At 39.3% G+C, this 24,248-nt stretch overlaps 1 protein-coding gene across 7 annotated transcripts in view; it reads left to right on the top strand.

Moving 5' to 3' along the window:
* LOC5577280 (6-phosphofructo-2-kinase/fructose-2,6-bisphosphatase) overlaps nucleotides 1-24,248 on the top strand; it is a 126,227-nt gene that overhangs the window by 79,762 nt on the left and 22,217 nt on the right. For 4 of the 7 annotated variants that reach the window (XM_021851040.1, XM_021851039.1, XM_021851038.1 and 1 more), the window contains exon 2: nucleotides 3,014-3,300. In XM_021851040.1, coding sequence (XP_021706732.1) covers nucleotides 3,014-3,300 — 287 coding nt within the window. Of the gene's footprint in view, nucleotides 1-2,126; nucleotides 2,780-3,013; nucleotides 3,301-24,248 lie in introns of those variants that run through there. The other 3 variants (XM_021851043.1, XM_021851042.1, XM_021851044.1) reach the window with 3 other exon arrangements.

Raw genomic sequence — 24,248 nt, 5'->3', positions numbered from 1 at the left:
ATTTAGACCATGTTTTTAAAAAGACCTGCTACCAATACTGAGATTTTTGACAAACTTTCCGCAAGGATTTCTGGCAGAACTACGAAAACAATTACTGGATAAATTATAGTAGAATCCATATTCAAACTTATGGAGAAATCTTCTTCTTCTTGGCATTAACGTCCCCACTGGGACAGAGCCGGCTACTAAGCGTAGTGTTCTAAGAGCACTTCCAAAGTTATTAACTGAGAGCTTTGTTTGCCTAAATTGCCATTTTTGCATTCGTATATCGTGTGGCAGGTACGATGATACTTTATGCCCAGGGAAGTCAAGGAAATTTCCATTACGAAAAGATCCTGGTCCGACCGGAAATCGAGCCCAGACACCTTCAGCATGGCTTTGCTTAGTAGCCGAGGACTCTAACCATTCGGCTAAGAAAGGGGGAAATCTCAGTAACAAATTGTTAAATTTTGGGTACACAGTTTGTGTAGATTTTTGGAAGAACGTTAACGGATTTTCTGTCGGACTAACAGCACAACTCTTCCATGGAGTCCGTACAAAATAATACAGGCGGATTTACTAATGGAATTTTCGAGTTTTATGGTGGAATATTACTGATAAACAAACTCATGGGAGTAAAGCAAGGCAAAATTTGGTGAGTGATTTCATCATGAACTCTGATATATGTGTGTTAGAATCTCTATAGGAATTTGTGACAGAAATTCCGGTAGACACTCAAAAGGAGTCTCAATTTATAGTTGATGATTTTGTGAAATTATAGAAGAAAATTTCAATAATATATAAACAATTGTTTTAAGTAACAGGAGATTTTTTCGGAAAATCGATGAAAATCAAGAATTTTTAGAAATCGTCGCAGAAATGCTGGCGAAATGGATAACTTTATAAGTAAATTTTGGTGTCAGTACTCCTAGCGGAAACCTCAAAGCATTATTGATAATATTTGAGGTTGAAACATTGGTAAAATGCCATTATTAATTTAAGATGGAGTTGCTAAAGAAATCCTACATATTTTTTAGCGCCTTCCTTAGCCGTGTGGTTAGTCCGCGGCTACAAAACAAAGCCATGCTGAGGTGTCTGGGTCCGATTCCCGGTCAATCCAGAATCTTTTCGTAATGGAAATCTCTTGACTTCTCTCGGCATAGAGTATCATTGTAACTGCCACACGATGTACGAATGCGAAAACCGCAACTTTGGCAAAGTATGCTCTCAGTTAATAACTGTGAAAATGCTTAGTTATGTTAAGAATCAGGCTTTGTCCCAGTGAGGACGTAATGACTAGAAGAAGGGAATGTCCAATAATTTCTGTTACACTCTCTTGACCTATTGTCAACTTCGAATTATTTCCATGGGGCTTACCAATTATACTAATAAAAAAATTCAACCGTAGAAATGTAGTGATTGACCAAGTGCGATACAGGCAATAACAACGTTATTGGCTACAATTGTAATATATGGCAGTCATTCCTTATAAAAGCTGCATTCCTGAATGCCAAAGCAGTTGTTTTTTTCATTGACACATCATATGGAATGTGATTTATGTATGTAAATATATTTCACTCAACCAGATATCGTCAGGAATGTCTACAATACTGCATAAATACCAATTTGTATTCTACATTGTGTGCACGGTAGCCAGTATGGTAACCCTAGGCCATTTACGCCTGCTGCCATCTGTTGCTCGGTTTTGGTAAAGTCGTACATTATCATCACCACTACCAGCAAGTATAAGTTGCAAACAAACTGTAAGAGTAAGATAGAGGTAATGGTGACGCCTTCATCATCAAAGCAAACACTGACACTAAACAGTATTGTTACCATACGTACGGTGGGGTTTCTCACTCTCCCCAATGTAGGTTTCATTGGTCGTGTCAAGTCTGTACGGTTTACAAGTCTCTTCTAGCAAAGGGAGGGAGGGGTCGTCCAAAACTGACGAATTTATCAATAAAATTACTTTCTAAAGCAAAACTTAAACTTTTGAGTTTTACTCAACATTCCCAAATACGAAAGACCAATTGTAAACCAACCAATTATGAGGCATCATTCGAGTCCAATCCCCGAGGCCAAGGGACCGCTTAGACTCTCCGGTTCGGCAGACACACCGGATCCAATATCTCCCGTTCGCAAACTTGATTCATTCTCTCTTTTGCTTCGGATGCAAAGAGCTGCGATACCAGTAGACGTTCCGTGTGGCATCTCGCCGTCGTACCAGTTTATCGTACACTTAATCGGGCGAACTGTGACTTAAAATCTACGGTTCGATAGTCGTTTTGCGTTCGGTTCGATTTGGAACGCGTTGATATAGTGACGATTATCGATTTTCCGGTTTGCGCAATTATTTGTTTGATTACACTACTCGTTGTGTAGCTTTCCACTGGAAGTCAATTTTGCAAATTAGCAAGTTTTTGTCTTTACTGATAAGCAAATAGCAAATGGTTATTGCAATACTGCCATAAATAGTCATAATAAGTGTCAGTTAAGGTGATTACGTATTACAACACGGGTCGCATGCACAGTAGGCCACGAGTGCATCAGCTGTTTTCTGTCCGTTCAGAGCCTACTTAATCGACATCGGTTCTAGCTAAATGAGCATTTTTAGATGCTCATAAGTGCACCCTGAATTCTAATACTCGGGTGGAAAAAAGTGCGTATCTGAGATCCTATCGAGACGTTTTTGCGTGCTTCTTACACGATACAATGGCGGCGCCCGCAGAGGATAAAAATAATGACAACATGAAATCGCTCGGGTGGAAGTTCTTGCACAAGGAAACCTTCGGTATTGGTACGACTTGTATTGTGACTGTTTTTGTGTGAAAAAAGAATGTCAATCCAGTTTGATTTTATCTCGATTCAGCTATCAAAATTATGTACGACGTAAAGACGAATGAGGTCCACTGATCGATATTCTCCTGCTCTGCTCACAAATCTTCCAAACACCAACCCAGTCGCACTGTAATGAACCTCTCTCGCTAATGTTTCTCGTTTTTCGGCATGTCTATCTTTTTGTGCTATTTAGGTGAACGGGCCAACTATGTAAACAGTCCACATGTTATTGCGATGGTCGGGTTGCCAGCCCGTGGCAAAACATACATCTCCAAGAAGCTGTCCCGCTACCTGAACTGGATTGGCATCAACACCAAGGTGTTCAATCTGGGCGAATACCGGCGACACGCCACCGATGCCTACCGGAGTCATGAGTTTTTCCGGCCGGACAACGAGGTGGCGATGGCCATCCGGCAGCACTGCGCCGAAATGGCCTTGCAGGACGTGTGCCAGTGGTTGGAGAATGGAGGCGAAGTGGCGGTAAGTGACTAGATGTAAATGAGTGCCATGATTAGCTTTGTCATTTAGGAAATATGTGATGATGTCCAAGTTTTAATGAGTAGAATGATAAACTGCGAAGTAACGATTGATTACGTTGATGGACACGTTGTCCAGCTTGAAGCTATAACCATTCGGAACGTGAACTAGCAAGAATGGTCATCAGGCTGTTTAATAAATCAATATTCTTACATAGTTCCTCTGATTGAATGTTGTTTGAAGCGAAAGCAAACAACACAGTATAATAACAATTTATTATTATACAGTTTTGGCACTTCTCAGTAAAAATGCTGTAAACTTTCATTTACTCTGGTCAGTCTGTATGTCAAAGGGGATTAGGCTCTGTGATATTCCAACGCGTCTAAAGACCTTAGGTGAGATTTTGGAACAATTCCGCTCGTTGAGAGGACTATCAGAACTATACGGACGTCCTCTAGGTGTCACATCTGCTTCAATTCCTTCGCCAAGTCCTGTTGCTTTGTCAGTTTGTTAAAGAACGTGGATTAAACATTGTGGTCCAGTGGTACAGCGATGTCGATGAGTGTAAATGGTATCATCCTTTTACCGTAGACTACAATGTTGGGGCGGTTGGCCGGACATGGACGTCTGTCATGATCTCGTGATCCCAATACAGCTATTTGCAGCTTAATGCAGTTATTTTCCACTATTATCCAGAACCGGATCAGGCAAATATTTGTAAAGTTGACTCGCCACATCTCGATTTTTCTCTCTATGTCGCTGATTTTTTCGGTCCCTTCATTCTGCATACATTTTCACTTTCCATATCTCGATATCTCCCTAACTCGATGTGATTTCCATTCCCGATTTTCTCTCTCTATGTCGATATGCATCAAAGGATGCTAGACTAGATTTTAACGATTCAAAACAATTTGCGAAGAAGAAATAACGTCTGTTTGTTTTCAATTTTCCTGGTAACGGAGTTATTTTCAATAGAGTATTCACTAAACATTTGTTCTATGTCTCGATCTCTCCATATCTCGATGGTCCCTTCGATGTCGAGATATGGAGAGTCGACTGTAATAGGACACAAATCGGTCTATCAAGTTGTGCTTAAGAGCAAACTGTTAGTGCATAATCTTGGCAACTTCGTTGTAGTAGGCTGATCCAGCTAGTACTGAACAGCTTGCACTTCGTACAGCGGTGCTCCACATCTTCGTGCAATATTTATTGTAGATACAGTGGGATTCCGTTTTTGGCATGCTCCGTTTTTGGCATGCTCCGATTTTGGCACCCCCCGATTTTGGCAACAAAATGGATCCGTTTTTGGCAACATTTTTCAATACCATTAAAATTTGTAAATTTTTGTAAATATTATCGTGTTTGTTGCTTTAGCCATTTATTTATTTATTTATTTATATGTTTGCTTAATACTATGTTGTATTATATCTCAGGGAATTAAAATATTGCCTAAGCTTCGTTCGCGACATGGTCAAATCAATTTCTGTGTAATGCTGGTTATAAAGAGACATCATTTGATTTATTGGGCCGAATTTGGCATAATTAGTTCGATGATTGTTTGATGTGAACAAATTCCGATTCCTCAACTGTCTGGCGGGCGTGTAGAAATTCAAACTAGATAAGAGATTGGTGGAATCAATACGATGCGATACTATATCATTGACAAATGAAATCATGGCTAATTCGCGACGCTCCCTTAAAGTCTGGATGTCAATAAGCATGCATCGAGCCTCGTATGATGGCAGTGGAAACGTTGTCCAGCCTAATTTGCGTAAGGCATATAAAAGAAATTGCTTCTGTACTGATTCGATTCTATCCTCATGTGTTTTCTTTTGTGGGGACCACACAATACTACAATATTCTAAAACTGATCTTACATAAGCAATGTACAAGGTTTTAATCGTATATGGGTCCCGAAAATTGGAGCTAAAACGCTTAATAAAGCTTAGCATATTGGTTGCTTTATGGACAATAGTATTATAATGGTCAGTAAATGTAAGTTTAGAATCTAATATAACACCTAAATCTCTAATCTTATCGCACCTTTGAACATCTTGATTTTCTAAAGAGACAGTAATCTGTGGTGTATTACGTTTTCTGCTATATGTGATTAGATTACATTTTTTGACGTTTAATTTAAGTAAACTTTTACTACACCATTTATCAAATATACTTATTTCATTCAGATAAATGTCGCTCTCTTTTTTGCTATTGATTTCCATAAAAAGTTTCATATCGTCAGCATAAATAAGAATTTTAACATGTTTTATCACATATGAAATATCATTAACAAACAATATGAATAACAATGGGCCTAAATGTGAACCTTGGGGAACTCCTGATGTAACATGAACAGTTTTAGATAGTTTTCCCTCAAATCTTACTATTTGTTGGCGATCTGTTAAATACGATTCAATCCAGTTGAGGAGTCTCATTGCAATTCCCATTTTATTTAGCTTGAAAATCAACATAGGAATATCTAATCTGTCAAATGCTTTACTAAAGTCGGTGTAAAGTGATTCGACGTGGTTACCTCTATCCATTGCATTTAAAGTGTAATTTACAAATTCCAAAAGGTTTGTTGTAGTAGAACGACCTTTAAAGAAACCATGTTGAACATTAGTTATTCTATGTTTTATTTAGCTAAATACTTTTTTATTGATGATTGATTCAAATAGTTTTGGAATGGATGAAATAATAGCAATTCCACGATAATTTCGAATATCAGATTTTTTACCAGACTTGTAAATGGGTATAAGAAATGACCTTTTCCATTCTTTTGGAAATCTGCCCTTTTCAAGTGACATGTTGAACAGCCAGAATAATGGTGCTGTAAATTCATTGGCTAAGTTTTTCAGTAAAGCAGGTGGGATTCCGTCAGGCCCTGATCCTTTGGAGGAATCTAAATTCTTCAGTCCTGTTAAAATGTCTTGTACCTGTATTTGACTAACGCCTACATCGGTTGTAAAATCAGGAAAACTAGAAAAGTGCTCAAAATCACGGTCATTATCCGAGAAGTTTGTATAAGTCTCTTGGAAAAAATCAGCAAAGAGATTGCAAATGTCATCTTTATTATCTGCTACTTTATCATCCAATCCCAGTAAACACAAACTCGTATACGATAGCGTATAAGAGTACAAAAGTGGAGGCGATATACGTACATACGCCATTAGGCTGTATGCAAATGGTACGTATATCGCCTCCACATTTGTACTCTTATATCCTATTATATACGATCGTGTGTTTACTGGGATGTCATTTTAGATGGAAAGTTGTTAGACTTCATCTTAGTTTTAACATAATTGAAGCAATTCCTAGGGCAAGATTTTAAATCATTTTCAATTTTTGTGTTGTACTCTTCAAGTGCAGTGGATATGGCTTGATTAAGTTGGTTGACAATATACAAATAATTTTCTAAACTTTCTTGAGTTTTTTGTTGTCTGTAAATTTTATGAGCCTTTTGCTTACGATTTTTCAAATTTTTTATTTGCTTTTTGATCCAAACAGGATTTTTTGACCCATTCCTACGACGTCTCCGCAAGAGTGGAACTTCCATCTGAATAATTTCCGACAAAATTGAATAAAAACCCGTCACTGCATACTCCAAATCTTCCTGATTTTTCAAAACGGATTGCCAATCTATTCTATTCAATTTCTGTTTGATGCCGTTATAATTGGCGTTTTTATAATCAAAGAAATTCTCAAAGTCATAGTAGTCGGAATTATGATAATTATGAACAAAGATTGAGTACTCGATAGCTGTATGAAACGCTTCATTTTTCCATAGTGGAGAAAGAGATTCGTTCACACAGAAATCTTCCATTATGTTTGAGAATAAGAAGTCCAAATAACAGTTTTGTCGGTTTTTCACATGATTGATTTGATTTAAACCTAAAAATGCAGCTCTTTCAAAAATAAGTTGTAATGATTCGTTTTCACCAACAACCGGCAGCAGAACATTTTCGTTTTCGGAATCACGAATAAAATCAGCATTACGCTGATTAAAGTCGCCATAGATATGCACTTTGAATTCTGGAGAAAACTGCGACAAAATTTCTTCAGCGGTTTGAAAGAAAATTTCATATGATAATTTGCAAGCATGGTCGGGCGGAAAATACACAGAAGCAAATATATGTGTTTCACCGGCGATATGTGCTTTTACCCATACGTGTTCAAACTCTTTATATTTTGATGAAACAATTAATTCTGAATTGAATTTCGAAGATATTGCAATGAGAACTCCCCCACCAGACATTCTTTGGGTAAGAACCAGATCGCGATCATCTCTAAATACATTAAAATCGTTACCAAAAACTTCTTCACTCTTAATTTTTTGAATAGTATGTTAACTCCACACCGATTACATTCCAGAGCTCCATTTTCATCGATATTTCCCCAAATCTCACCAACTACTAGGACTCGCGTACGCGCTTATTTACTTCAGAATGCTCATTGGTCATACATTGGCAACGTTTCATGAGGCCAATAATCTCCACCAGTATCTCAACTAAAGACCAATCTCTTTTCTTAGGTATTCATATTGAATGACCAGCCCACTTGAGTCTGCTGAGGTGATACAATAAAAAACAATGTTCTTTAGATTTGGAACAGCTTGTTTGAACGAAGCACCAGCACCGACATAAGAGCAACAAAATGACTCACACAGAGTTACAATCATAAATTTGGTCTCATCTTGTTGGCTAACTGTCTTTATTATTATGGATTTACATACATTGCGCATGTACACACTGCAATAATAGATATAAATATTTACAGCAAAATGTCGTGTATCATAACTTTTAATAAATTTCATTAAATAACATGACAAATGCGGATACAGTCCAAACTACAATTTATTCTCAATAATATCATTGAAGCGCGCGATAAATGCGACTGACAGTGTTTTAACTTTTTGTCTGTGGTATTGGTGTGTATATTGATCTTTCTGCTTCAACTATTTAAAGCTATGTACGTTCCCTCTTTTCTATAGACTCTGTAAAGCGTTAGATTTGTTAAGAGACGATCTAGAATTCTGTACAAGATTGTTAATCAAGTACACGGGTCTCAACATCATCAAAATGTTCCTTACAAGCTGAGTCTATGAGTTTCCTAACTGTACCCTGGAGAATCCTTAAAAAATTCTTGGTTCTTGTGGGATTTTTTAGAAATTTTGACGAATTCATGAGGATATCTACAGATTCCAAGTGGACATTGAGGACTTCTTGAGGGATCCTTAGAGTGTATAATTGGTTATGGAGGACTATGTCCAAAATCTGGTGATTCCTAATAAACTCTAGGGCGTCCTTATTTTTAGCGAGATAATGTGAATTTCTAGCAGTATTTTTAATATTTCCGGCGAAAGCTTGGGGATTTTGAAAAGGTTCCCAGAGGAATTTGAGGTATGCTAGTGGTAGCCTAAAAATAATAAACTTTTATTTTTTTTTTCATTGGAGGCTTGAGAATTTTCAGCAACATCGCAGCGGAATTCCAAGATGTTAGCTTCTAGCAAAATCCTTAGCAAGATCCTGAGAACTCTATGCGAGATCCTACGGATGATTGGCAAGATGCTTCAGAGCACAAGCGTTTTTTTTCTGTAGATCTCTTATGAGAACCTGAAGATTCCTATAAGGTTCTTGAAGTTCATAACAGGATCCTGTCAATTTCAGTTGATTTCATAAGGTAGCTGTAAAAATATATCAAGAATAATTAAAAATTGTTTCAAGTAAAAATTAAATTCTACAAAATTACAAGTCATATTTACGCATCATCTCATGTTTATGTTTGCCGTTTTGATGCAGTCAACCATTCATTATAAAATGCTTTACTTTATCAGAAACATAAATTGAAGGAGCAATTCTAAACTTACCGAATTTTTCAAATTTTACGCTAAAGTCCAAAAGTTAAACTGATTTTAATTGTTCATTTAATTAGAAAAAAGAGCTCATGCCGTTTTGCAATACTCAGCGCTTTTTATTCGTAAATACATCTTTTGAAGAAAACACATTTTTTTGTCGTTTCCTTTCATAGTTTTAAGAAAATGTCCAGTTCTTCAATAAAAGTCACTTATGCGATTATAGGTTTTACAAGGCCTTCTTATTCAAAACATATACATAAAGCTTCTAAAAAATAATTGAAGACGTTGAGGGGTAAAAACGCCACCAGAAAAACGTTTGCCAGATTTAACATAATGGGGCTATAGATTCATAGCATAGTATAACCCTTCGGAAAAATGCTTAGAAGTGAACCTTTTCGAAGGCTCAACGCCTTATGGTTCCATAAAAATGATGTATTAACATTGTAATGATGTTTTCAAAACCAATAGTTGAAAACTAAAATTTGAAATATGGGTTCCGATTTTGGCACGGTTCCGGTTTTGGCAACTGAAAATTTCAACTTTGTTGCCAAAAACGGAATCCTACTGTAGTTCTTCGTCGCAATTAACCCAATCCTGGATGGCTACCTAGAAGAGGTTAGTCCGCACCAGCCACGTGTTTGACGCCACTGTAACGATGGGCTCGAGCTCCAGTTGATGAAGGTGTGTTCCATGCAACTCCCTCTTCTTTTACGTTGATAGTGTCGATTTGGAAACCTTTTTCTATTGTATTAATGCAGAATGACGTGAACTGTAGCAAACTTGCTGATCTTGCGAATTATACGATTTGGTTGCTCGAAAAACAGATCATTTACCAGGATCTCTAACACCTTTGATCCCGCACTAAGCGACGTTACCCTACAATAGCTTGCAAGGTCGCACCTATATCTCTTTGAAGGCAGGACAAAAAAGCCATAATCGATGTTTTCCAGTTTGTTGGAAAGACTGACTATGCAATCGATAGATTGAACTACGTCTTAAGAGGGCCACTTAGAGTATCTACACATTTGTTGGGTGTACAGCCTCTTGCACTCACCAAGTCTTGTAATCAGTGGGCTATGTTGTCCCCATTGAACAACAATTTATAGAGAAATAATAAAGACATCAACACTTCCGGTTTTCCATAAAATGTATCTTTTCTCCTGATTAAAAACGTATGTATAATTCTTTGAACTTATCAATTCCGTATGTTATTTTTTTCCTTATAAGGCCATCCAAAGAACTATTTCAGAATTTTGTTCTAATAAGTGTTCCCAGACAACCAGAAGTCGCATAACAGTTAACGAACAAAGTCGTTTATTTATACAAATTACATCACACCCGCACTACATGGTGAATGAAATCATTTGATCGATGGGTTTCCTCGCATAAAACGTTATTTTCTGAGTTCATATGCACATTTTGTTTCGTTCCGTATACTCGTACAAAGTAAGTCGGATCAATCCGTAGCAGTTGTCAAATGAAATTTGTTATCATAAATTAAGTCGCATAAGAGTACAGATTAGTTCGCAATAAAATCGATACACTCGCATTGCATGCTATTTTTCATCATATAAAAATGCACGTATATCGCCTCCACTTATGTACGTATAAGGCCTTTTCGCACCATCTTATACGTGCAACTTTCCACATATAAGCATCGCATAACGCAAAAGGTGATTCCGTTATACGTACATTCTGGTTGTCTGGGTTGGTTATTTTTTTCATAATATGTTGTCGGTCGAGGTTCAATATTACTTTACTTTACTTTTGCTGGCTCTACGTCCTTCAAGACATGACCTGCGCCACAATGTTACGCCAACTAACTCGGTCCATGGCTGCTAACCTCCAATTCCTCGATCGCCCCACACTTCCAAGATCTTGCTCCACTTGGTCAAACCACCTAGCTCGTTGCGCTCCCCTTCGTCTTGTACCGGCCGGATTTGAGTTGAACACCATTTTTGCGGGATTGTTGTCCGGCATTCTCACAACGTGTCCCGCCCATCGTACCCTTCCAGCTTTGGCGACTTTCGTGATACTGGGTTCACCGTAGAGTTGCGCAAGCTCGTGGTTCATTCTTCTCCTCCATACGCCGTTCTCACATACTCCGCCGATGATCGTCCTAAGCACACGTCGTTCAAAAACTCCTAGCGCTTGCAGGTCCTCTTCGAGCATTGTCCACGTCTCATGCCCGTAGAGGACTACCGGTCTTATTAGCGTCTTGTACATGGTACACTTAGTACGGAAGTGAAGTTTACCAGACCGCAAGGTCTTGTGGAGTCCATAGTAAGCACGACTTCCGGCGATGATACGTCTTCGAATTTCTCTGCTGCAGTTGTTATCCGACGTTATCAATGATCCGAGGTAGACAAATTCGTCCACCACCTCGAACTCATCCCCGTCGATCGTCACGCGTCTGCCTATGCGAGCTCTATCGCGCTCGGTTCCTCCAGCCAGCAGATATTTCGTCTTCGACGTATTTACCTTCAATCCAACCCGATCTGCTTCACGTTTCAGCCTGGTATACTGTTCAGCAACCACCTGGAACGTTCTTCCGACAATGTCCACGTCGTCAGCGAAACAAATGAACTGGCTGGATTTATTGAAGATCGTGCCCCGCATGTTGAAGCCCGCTCGTTTCATAACACCTTCTAGCGCAATATTGAACAGGAGGCAGGAAAGACCATCGCCTTGTCGAAGTCTTTTGCGTGTTTCAAACGGGTCCGATAAAGCACCCGATATCTTCACATAGCACTGTACACTATCCATCGTTGCTTTGATCAGTCTAGTCAGTTTCCCGGGAAAACCGTTCTCGTCCATAATCTTCCATAGCTCTTCGCGGTCGATGGTATAGGCCGCTTTGAAATCGATGAATAGGTGGTGCGTAGGGACTTGATATTCGCGACACTTTTAGAGGATCTGCCGCAACATAAAGATTTGGTCTGTCGTCGATCGCCCGTCCACAAACCCGGCTTGATAACTTCCAACAAATCTGCTTGCCAGTGGCGATAGACGGCGGAAGATGATCTGGGAAAGCACTTTATAGGCTGCATTAAGAATGGTTATCGCTCGATAATTCTCACATTCTAACTTGTCACCCTTTTTGTATATTGGGTATATTATTCCCTCCTTCCACTCCTCCGGTAGCTGTTCTGTATCCCAGATCCTGGCTATCAATCGGTGCAGACAAGTGGCCAACCTGTCCGGGCCCATTTTAATAAGTTCCGCTCCAATACCATCCTTTCCAGCTGCTTTGTTGTTCTTGAGCTGTTTGATAGCATCCTTAACATCACCTATTGTGGGAGTTGGCGCGTCACCCTCATCCGCCGTACTGATGAAGCCATTCCTCCTGCTGTCTTGATCTTTCTCCTCTGCGAGGTTCAATATACGAAAATATTATCGCAGTCATCAACGAAATTTGAAAAACAATATGATTCTTCAAAACTCTAATTTTAGCGATGAAAATGTGGCCACTGTGTTCCGGTTACGAAATAGAAAATATCATATTTTTATACAAATTGCTTAGTTCTGCTATTGGCTGCTCAAAACCAACAATAATGGATTCTGCCTCCACAAATTTTGAACACTTCCAGTTCCAAGTCCCATTATCAAAGTCAAAGTGGTTATGAAATTTATGCAAGACATTTCGTTGTAGTTTCTGGAAATTTATATAAAGGAACCATGACTAGTGATGTTAAATATCAAAATTTTAAAGAAAAAAAAAAAGAAATGCTAATTGTAGTAAATTCTCTCCTCTTCAGGGCCGGGATCAATGGATTGTTCCGTTTGATGATCCGAATTATAATTTCGCATTATCATCTCCGTGATGCACAACTCACACGCAATACAGCCGTCTTCTCGCGAATTGATTTCAAGACTGATCCCCAAACTCATTTAACGATAGCTCCAGCTTCCCGTCTCTCTCGCTCTCTAGTCTCTTGTTCTCACAAAAGATTTGCTACAATACTTTCTCTTATATAAGGTACCGCGGGGCAAGTGAGAATACGGGGTAAGTGGGGCGTTTCGTCATAGCTCAACTAGGAAAAGTTTTTCATGGGGGTATTCTTCTAGAAAGTTGAAGATACAATGACATGGAATGTATTTAGTACTAAACATATTGTTATTTTTATTACCATGTGGTTCATGTAACAGTTGTCAGTTCAGCGCCATTTTCAACTTGCATGACAAATTGTGACACGTTCCACGTCTTACATTGACTCGCAAAAAATAAATGTGTTTTAAATCGAATTTTCATCAGTATGCTATAATTTTGAGTATTATTACAAGCTGCTAGCGATAGACCATTATTTTGTTTTCATTTCATATGAAATTTTCGATGATCTATCTTACCCCAGAATATATTTGTACCTGGGGTAAGTGGGACCTATCAAAACAAAAACCAGAATCAAAACTTTTCGTACACGTTTCATACATTCTCCTAGAGAGTAGCACTAAAACATTCAAACAAATGATTATTATCAAAAAAGATCAACCTCAAATCACGTAATTACATAGGAGGGAGAAGAAAAGTGTTATTATTCTTTATTTTTAAATTTATTTTTTATTTTTGAAATACGACTTCAAAATTGAACAAACACACAGCTGAAATTTGAAATGCATCATGAGAACGATTACTTTTCTATTTTATTTGAACTTTATTTGATATTTCTACCAAATTAAGTAGAGATGGAAAACAATTGCACCCCATAAGGTGGTTTTCTGCCATGCATATAAATAATAACATAACATATTTATAATTTCGTCAATTATTGATTGTTTATGTTCTACATTTTAATTAACAACTTATAAATGATATATTTTGAACATGTTTAATTCCTCTTTACGCTTTTATTGAGGAATTTTCAGTTCATATTAAATGTGAGGTGACATACTATTAAATAAAGGGTTTCTTCCTAAAACGTAACGTATTTTATGGTTGATCCCTTATGTACATCAAATATGTACTTAAAATTAAAAATCTATGAATTATCAATCCTATTATTGTAATGGTTGACTTACTGATGTGGATTGACGCATGAAACTGGATGTGTCCCACTTGCCCCGTTTAGTGAAGTAACTGCGTCCAATGGCTCATTCGAAAACTTTCTTCCAAGGTTTTCACAATTTTGAAATTATTCGATTAGTTTCATGCACACACCAGCAAATATGTTGCCAAAACGTGATTGTGTTGTTGGATTTGAAAAATATTGACATTTGAAAAATTGATTGAACAATTTGTTTGAACTATCGTTTTTTTCGTTCCCACTTGCCCCGCGGTACCTTATAGGGTAGAAGCAGCGGTTTTGGCTATACGTTATAGCCATAGTGGATTGTACACCGTTTTACTTGGACAATCAGCATGAAACCTTTTGTAGCCTCCCATAAATTTTTAATTGACATTTTCTCTTTGTTTGGGCAAAACCGGTGCTTTTACCCTAATGCATCGACATAATTTATAACAAGGCACGGGAACGTATATTATCTGATGAAAATCCACAGACGATCCAATTGTTTCCACAGAACTTACCAAATCTATATAAATAAAAATGGAATGGTGTTTGTATGTCACGAAATGGCTTGACAACTGAAATCATGAAGCAGGATCTGATATCATGAACACAGTTCATGAGCACTATTCATGTATTTAGGTGGCTGTCATTTATGATTCCGATTTTGGTGCTGAAAAGTGGAAAGTTGGGTCATGAAATCATGAAGCAGGATCCCTGAATCATGAACTCAATTAAGATCCCAGTTTATATTTGCAATTGGTAAACAAATGAAATGAAAATTAAAATCGTTGCGACTTTTGTGCCGTTAGTTTCGTAATAAATCGCGAACACATTCCACAATTGTTAACCTAACGAGTGCCAAATCTTTAGCAGGAACGCGAACATTCAGTGGTTAGGTTTGTACGCAAAATATTGTTTCGAACATCAATTGATTCGACAAATGGTCCCTGGGCTCACTAAATGCTGGTGGATTGCATGAGTAATGGAACACTCCTTCACAACACTGTGGATGTGGAAAGTGAACTGAAACATCCGGCTGCCGAAGGCCTTTTGTGAACTGCTCTGGTATAGGACAATCGCCGACGAGTTTGTGAAGCGAAATCTTCGCTCAAAGTCAAACATTGCCCGGTTCTGAAAAATCAGGATGAAGGCTTGTTAGTATATTTTGGAACATCTAACAGCTCCGGCAGATTGATTGTGTCGTGACACAATGTAGGAACTTACGGAAATCCCGCCAAGAATGTCATCGATACGATGGCAAGGTTCCGAAGAGCAGTGTCTTCAATTTAAACTTTTTCAAAAACAAAACTTTTTTTTATAATTTCACTAGAAAAAATCACCGATCGCCATGAGACGCGTTGACTAAAATGATGAAAGTGACAGTTAGATTTGTGTAACGCCCTGAGCATACAAATTTTTGCATGATACTCACGATTTCATGACTTTTAGTCATGATATCATGAAACATCAAATTTTATGAATTCATGTCTTTTTGTTCATGAATCCGGCAATCGTTTTTTTTCCGTTTGGGCATCAGATTTTCATGATTCTTTCACACTTGCATTCGTTCAGAAGTCCGACGTGTTCGTGCGTAGAAAAAGTGGAAAACCTGGAGAAAACTAATCTGTTGTTTTGTATGGGAGATTGCATGGCCTTTATGAACAGCCTTCTTGATGGCAAGACGAAGTTTGCCGAGACCACCAATAGGGTAGATGTATGTACCAATAGTGGAGGTACTAAGCACGATTGAACTTCATTAAATAACCTAAATTCAAGACGCTCAATTAATGTACATGTTAATGTTGTAACGGGGAGTAACGACCATTGACTAAATGAGAAAATAGTTATTTAGGCAACAAGTTGCAAAATGATGATTTTTTCAGCACGTGTTGTACATTTATCCAACGAGGCTCGCCGAGTTGGATAAATACAACGAGTGCTGAAAAAATTGAGTTTTGCAACGAGTTGCCTACAACATTTTTTGCTATTTCGAAAAATGCTATTTCAGCTGGATGAAATCTAAAACAAACATTTCAAGAGAACCCACGTGGGCACACATCCATGCGTTGTATCAATTCAGTATTTTTCAATCACGCAGGCTGTGATACAGTAGTGCCTACCCATGAATGCCACAAGTTTTCACGCTCCTTTCGATATCAGGTAAGACAGCACAGCACAAATATTGGACTATTCGATTTCAAATGAAAATCGCCAGCCTGTGTGGGGTCGTCCATAAATTACATGGTCATTCATGGGGAGAGGGAGGGTCTGGCCAATGATCACGGTCTATACAAATTTTATAAATTTTTGTATGGACAAATGATCACGAGGGGGGAGGGGCCTGGAATCCCAAAAAACTGATCACGTGGTTAATGGACAGCCTCTGTCGGAATCAGATCGCACAACGGATCTAGAATCAGATGCAATTATGCTTATTTTGCGCGGCATCTGAGGCGAGACGAGTCGAATGAGGGCCAATTGTCGACTCGCTCCCATTGGGTTAACATTAGTCGCCTCGGTCGCCTCACATCACCCGAGGTGAGAACGACTCGTCTCGATACACACGCCGCGCAAATAAGCACAAATGGCATGAAGAGACTGGGTTGTTCGGTTGATGCCTACCAAAACAATACTGAAAAGTGATACTTTTCAGCACCAAAAAGAGTGCTGAAAAGTAGCACTTTTCAGCACTGTTCTTTTCAGTAGGAAAAGTAGGCCGTTATGTTGATCAACTTCTCAATGAAAAGTTGATTGATTTGCAACGGAATCGCAAAAAATATTTCATCGCAGTAATCCGCGGCATGTCAGTGAAAAATAATACCTCCACTATTAGTACACTGTTCCTTTAGTTGCGGTATATTTTTAATTTGTGTTCCAATAGTTGCGGTATCCGTGGTTTTCTTATGGGATCCCCCACTATAAGAACACTTTACCGCAACTATTGGTACAAGTAAGAGAAGTTTTAGCAATTTTAGTGATATTTCATCAGTTTCAAAGCAATTTGAACGCTTTTTTCAACTATTCCGGGTATCAACAAGCCAATACGTCGATTGGTAGTGTCGGTTTTGTGGCTAATGTAATAAAATGAGTGAAAACGGCACTACCGCAACTATAGGAACACCCACAACTAAGGGAACACTTACCCTAATGAATAACAAATCGTTTTTGTCCGCACCGCTCATTCGATTCTAGATCAAATTATTGGTGTCTTATCATAATTTTAGGTAATTTGAATGAAAACTGAGGTTGTACAAGCTCTTTAATGTTTGCATGGGTATTTGGTTATCCGTTCTATTTTGGAGGACCCATGCACGGTGTTGAAATTGAAATCGTATTTCATTCTAGGTAACCTAATTATTTTCCAACTTTACAATGTGAAGTGTTGAAACTATCCTTTATCTAGAGTATAGTGAAGCAAAACAACGTAATTTTGAAATTAAACTTGCATTTTTGAACATAAATGTAAAGCTCTTGCTTTGTTCTATTATTGCGGTAGTGCATCCCTACCTGGGTAGAAGAGAATTGCAAATGAATAAGAAAATTCACCATTGAAATAGAATGTTTGAATGTCAAAATTTGTGATTTGAAATAAGAGTTAAAATAACGAAAATAATAACTAAGTTTGTATGGCATAAAAACTAAATAATATCATATTTTGTCTTTGTAATAACAAAATAATAACAAATACAGTCGACTCTCCACATCTCGATGTTCTACTTCTCGATATCTCTCCCTATGTCGATGATATCAGAAGTCCCTTCAGTCTGCATACATTTCCACTCTCCATATCTCGATATCCTCCTTATCTCCATATCTCGATGTGTTTCTGTTCATTTTTCGTTCTCAATTTTTTCTCCGTATGTCGATATGACCAATATCGAAGGTTACTAGACCAATGTTTTGGGATTCAAAACAAATTAGGAGCGCGAAATGACGTTTGTTTGTGTATTACTTTCTTGGCAACGGAGTGTTTTTCAATCTAGTATTCATCAGAAATTTGTTCTTTGTCTCGATCTCTCCCTATGTCGATGGTCCCTTCGATATCGAGATGTGGAGAGGCGACTGTATATAGGCAACAGTTTATTACAAAATATGTTATAGTAATAGTATACTATTACTATAACATATTTTGTTATTAACTTTTGCCTATATATTTGTTATAATTTTGTTATTCATTACGTTCAAAATACATTCATTGCCACACAATGTTCGTACATTGAAAATATGCTCGCTCCATGTTAATTACACAGCACGGTACTGTCAGTTTGTGTGGCTTTGCACATATCTATAAAGAAAACTAATTGATTACTTTACGCCACAATTCTAAAATAAATTAACAGGATCGAATAATTATTTGCTTATTTTGGTCCCTTGTCCGTCGTAGTTTAACAATATAAAAGTAAATAGACTAGTGTTTCATCTGAGACCATTATTTATTTGGTTTTACATCAATCAACTTGATAAAACCTCGCCAACAATATTTCGCCAATTCACTCGATTCATGGCCGTTTCTCTTCATCCTCGACTGTGACCCACGCTCTCCAGGTCCTGGTACACCTGGTCAATCCACCTAGCTCGCTGCGCCCCACGCCTTTTTGTTTCGACCGGATTCGTAGCGAACACCATCTTTACAGGGCTGTTGTCCGGCATTCTTGCAACATGCAGGGCCCAGCGTATCCTTCCAGCTCTAGCCACCTTCGGGATACTGGGTTCGCCGTAGAGTTGAGCCAGCTCGTGATTCATTCTTCGCCGCCACACACCGTTCTCTTGCACGCCGCCAAAGATCGTACTTGGCACTCAGCGTTCGCAAACTCAAAGAGCTTGCAGGTCCTCGTCAACCACCTCGAAGGTATCCCAGTCTATCGTGACACTGCTTCCTAGGCGGGCCCTGTTGCGCTAAGTTCCTCCTGTCAGCAAGTACTTCGTCTTCGACGCATTCAACAACAACATGCACAAATGCCACCAAAATGTGAACAAATCTGCCACCGTTTCAATTTTTCTCCCAATAATGTCCATGTCGTGCAACAAATTGTCCGGACCTCGTGAAAATCGTGCCTTGACTGTTACGTTCGGCTCTCCGAATGACACCTTCAAGCGCAATATTGAACAAACGGCACGAAGTCCATCGCTCTGCCGTAGTACCCGCCGAGACTCGAACGAACTAGAGCGTTCGCCCGAGAGCTTCACGCAGTTTCGCACACCGTCCATCGTTGCTCTAATCAATCTTGTGAGCTTCGCGGGAAAGCTGTTCTCGTCCATGATCTTCTCTAGCTCTACAGGTCAATACTGTCGTATGCTGCCTTGAAATCGATGCACAGATGGTGCGTAGGGACCTGGTACTCACGGCATTTCTAGAGGATTTGCGGCACGGAAAAGATCTGGTCCGTTGTCGAATGGCCGTCCTGAAAATCTGCCTGATAACTTCCCACGAACTTGTTTGCTGTAGGTGATAGACGACGGAAGAGAATCTGGGATAGCACTTTATAGGCGGCGTTTAGAATAGTTATTGCACGATAATTTTCACACTCCGGTTTGTCGCCATGATAGCGCATATAACGCCTTGCTTCCACTCCTCCGGTAGCTGTTCCGTGTTCCAAATTCTGAATATCAGCCGATGCAGACAAGCGGCCAACCTGTCCGGGCCCATCTTGATGAATTCGGCTCCGATACCATTCTTGGCGGCGGCCTTGTTGTTCGTGAGCTGTTGAATGGCATCCTTAACTTCCCCTATCGTGAGAACTAGTTGGTTTCCACTGTCGACTTTGCTGACGTAGCCATCGCCTTCGCTGTCCTGACCTTCTGTGCCTGTGTTCTCAGCAAAACAGCAGTGATAGGCACTGCAAGCGAAGCTGTATATTTCTTTCAGAGTAAAGGGGGGCAGATTGTCTGTACCAGGTCCTTTTGTGGAATCCAGATCTTCCAGAGCATTTTGAACTTTCTTGATAGAAACTGAACGAACGGTAGAGTTATGTTATCAACTGGTATCTGCTCGAAACTATCACGACGTTGGACGGGCGTTGCTCTACTAAAGACACTCGCGAGGAAGGTAGTGAAGAGATCGGCAGCTTCAGTGTTTGAATGAGCGGTAACTCCTTCCTGATACGTAAAAACTGTCTTTGTACTGTTGCTCAAAATCACGTAGTTTAGTCTTACCATGGTCATTTTTCGTGATAAAATACCGGTTGCGCATCTTACGGATAAGGTGTCGGCCAGGGTAGACGCGTCACGCAAAGCGACGCGAAAATCCTTTGGAGTTTGACATTTCATTATTAATAATTGTTATTCCTTCCCGTGCAATTTTCGCTTCGCAATTCGCGTCTACCCTGGCCGCGCGCTAATATTACAATGGCGACGAAGTTCTGGATTGCACCATGGTTTGTTGTAAATGGAAATGAATCCTTGTTGCGAGGACCGTAACGAGAAATAACTCCAGCTCGCGATTCGTAAAAAGATGATAACATCTGATCTACAGTAGCGTTATTCGATGATCGCCCCAGTCAATATCCTTGAAAATAGAGTTCAGTAGTACACCGAATAGTCAAATCTAAAACGCGTATCAAGATTGTGAGGTGATGTTTGTGTGTCTCTCTCGTTAAGCAAAACAATGACTGGCATGTGATGGCTATCTACCGGTAGCAACGAAGAACCAGATGCGATTACGTCCAGATACTTTGGAAAAATGGTAAACACGAGGTCAAAAAATCTGTCGTTGGCGTTAATGAAGCTTTTTATCTGCCTCAGATCACTGGAAAACATTGCTTCAGTAAAATTGAGCTCGATGTCAGTTGAAGTTTGTGCAGGAACGTATCAATTGATATCATCGTCAAGATGCCATCGCAAATGAGGAAAGTTTAAAGTTTCCTTTCCGATAACAGTAAGTCGAACTCCATGAGGCTATCCGCAGTAACCTGTACTGCGGATGTTTTCGATCGAAAGCGCATTCGAACCTTAACAAGAATAGGAGTGATCAAAGTATGGTAGATTGAAGGGATCGCGCAGTTCATCGAATTAGGGGAAATATCAAGATACAGAATATCGAGTAAGGGAGAGTTGATTGTATGTGTTTTCAGCGTAAAATGTAGATAAAATAAAAAAATAGTTTTCCACTTGAAATCCAACATTACGCATACATGTTGCCATCCGTGATCACGCTTTTCCATTAAAACATTATCGCTTTTCTAGACTGCGTTTTGAATATTATTTGATGAAAAAAACCGGGCCTTCTTTAGCCGAGTGGTTAGAGTCCGCGGCTACATAGCAAAGCTATGCAGAAGGTGTCTGTGTTCGATTCCCGGTCGGACCAGAATCTTTTCGTAATGCAAATTTCCTGGACTGGAATAAGATATCATCGTACCTGCCACACGATGTACGAATGCGAAAATAGCAACATCGGCAAAGAATGCTCTCAGTTAATAACTGTGGAAGTGCTTATAAGAACATAAGTTAAGAAGCAGGCTCTGTCCCAGTGGGGACGCAAAGCCAAGAAGAAGAAGATATATTGAAACCTGCTAAGCCAGGTGGAACGAAACGCCAGAAAAAAAAGAAGAAAAAACTCAAAATAACCCAAGTAACCACAAGCATTATAACATTGCACGTATTCTACTGCATATCAACAACATTGATGTAACATTGCTTTTATTCGACATATTTCAAGAGTTGTCAAGCAATAAAGCATTAACTGTACATTACAAATGTATCAATGCACTAATATCACTTTATAAATTGCACTGCTGCACTAATGTTACTTTATAAATTGCTTCATTGCTTTATCGTTGTTTTTGCATTAGTGCAACTGTAAAAGGGCCCTTTTCCACTTTTAAACTACTTTAATGGTAGGCTTACGGCAATGCAGCTGCATTATATGTGCAAAGATATAATGCTCCATGGTTACTTGGGAAGTTTATTTTTTGAAAAAATGATAACTACAATGAGGCAAAAAATATCGTGTTAGACTAAATAAATTTATTTATTTTGCTCGATTATTAATTGATAATTATACAACTAAATAGTCCTAAACAACCCAGTTGTAAACATTTACAGCGGCATTACTCCTTACGCTCTTACATTGATCACAACTGCGACATACATGTTACTAGATAAGCCGAGAAAACAACTACGGGAGAAAACTACTGAAACTGCTTCCGACTGCCACCCACAAGCGGTCTATTTCCTGATGAAGTAAAAACCAAACTTCTTTGCACTGCCAATCGTGGAACGTTGTCATCACAAAAACGGGCAACACAATACCTTATTAAACCGCCGACGCAAGCTCAACATCATGTAGTCGGTAATGTTTGTTTAGATCGAAATGTGCAGAATTAAACGTTTACTGGTTACGGTTCTTTTTCTCGTGGGAGCTGCCCCCGGTGTACGGACCCATTACGGATGCCCTCTTACACCAAATCACAACTGCCCACAGCTAGACAGTAGCCTGGAAGTGGTTTTCCGACATGACAAATATATGGACCGATATTACCGTTGCATTTCCGGAGTGGCTTACGAGTTCCAGTGCCCGTTTGGTTTAGCCTTCGATCCGTTCCATGGACGCTGTCGATGTGCAATGGAATACGATATCGTATCGTGGCATGCTAAACAACTGATACCTTGTGAAAAATGTGTGGAGGGTGTGAAGTTTGTGGCGCTTGGTGCTTTCTTGCCTCAATACTTGCAGTGCGTGTCCCCAGGAATCGCCGAGTTGAAGTCTTGCCCCGTGGGACAGACCAGAGCTAGTTCCGTTCAGCTTATTTGGATGTCGGACCACTGCGAAGGATTTCTACCAATGCGTGGCCTGCGTTACGACGATTATCCTTCAACGTTCCATCATCCGAGTCACAGTATACCATGTAGGAAAGACTGATTAAACTGGTCGACAGTGTCAAAGTTATCAAGAGATTCAAAGTTCAAAAGCTAGAAACTAGACTGTGAACGCGCTGGTCCCATACAAGATAAGCGTGGTTGCTTAGTCGGTGGATAATTTCGCGAACGATATTCCAGTGCACTGCCAATATTTTGACTGCATTTCTGTGATTCTTAACAGTGAACGTGCTATGTATAGACTCAAGAGGACACTGAGGAACTCTTAAATTGTACAAAAAAAGCGTTGAGAACGGAATTTAAAGTTACAGAATACTGCATTTAGTCTGGATTCTTTTTATGAAAGATTTTGCTCAGAGGGTTTACGAATACGTGAGAGGACATTTGCACAGACGTACGACTTGAAGGAATTTCCCTTAAATTCCATCGACCACTTCACACAATCCTTATCGGGTCCAAAGCCGGAGGTGAAACGTGTGAGCACGGAAATTTTGTCAGTGTTCGTCTGTGGTATGAATATCTTGATAACTTGATTTTTTTTTCGATACTGTCGACCATTCTTATCTATTTGGTAAAAAAAATTATATCTAAAATCCTTGTTTAGATGATGATTGGAGAGGCTCTGATGACTATGCACTATGTAACAATCATCACGGATTTGGTTATCCACATGTGCATGGATCATGTCCTTGTGAGATCTGCAGGCAAACTTCTGTTACGGCTACTCCATGCAGTACATCTACGAGTTCTACTCCATCAACCACTACCACCGAAATTACGACTCATTCCGAAACCCCTTCAACCACGACTACGGAAATAACGACAGATTACGGAAATCCAGATGAATACGGGATATATGACGACGATACCACCGAAATTTCAACTCATTCCGAAACCACCACTTCTACTACAGCGGATACTACTACGATGGAAATAACGACACAATCCGGAAATTCGGATGATTCCGGGGAATATTACGACGATCCATTGGTTGGCGCGGGAAATCCATTTGTTGACGAAGAATCATTTTGGAAACATTCAACTACGACTATCAAACCTAAGACTACTACTACAATTAAGCCAACGACTTCTACTAAGAAGCCAACGACTACTACAATAAAGCCGACGACGTCTACTAAAAAGCCAACGACTACTACAATCAAGCCGACGACGTCTACTAAAAAGCCAACGACTACTACAAACAAGCCGACGACGTCTACTAAAAAGCCTACGACTACTACCATAAAGCCAACAACTTCTACTAAAAAGCCTACGAC

The sequence above is a fragment of the Aedes aegypti genome, chromosome 3 (genome assembly GCF_002204515.2).
Source record: "Aedes aegypti strain LVP_AGWG chromosome 3, AaegL5.0 Primary Assembly, whole genome shotgun sequence".
Taxonomy (NCBI): Eukaryota; Metazoa; Arthropoda; class Insecta; order Diptera; family Culicidae; genus Aedes; species Aedes aegypti.
The sequence above is the reverse complement of the archived record's forward strand: the minus strand, read 5'-3'. Positions and strand labels throughout refer to the sequence as shown.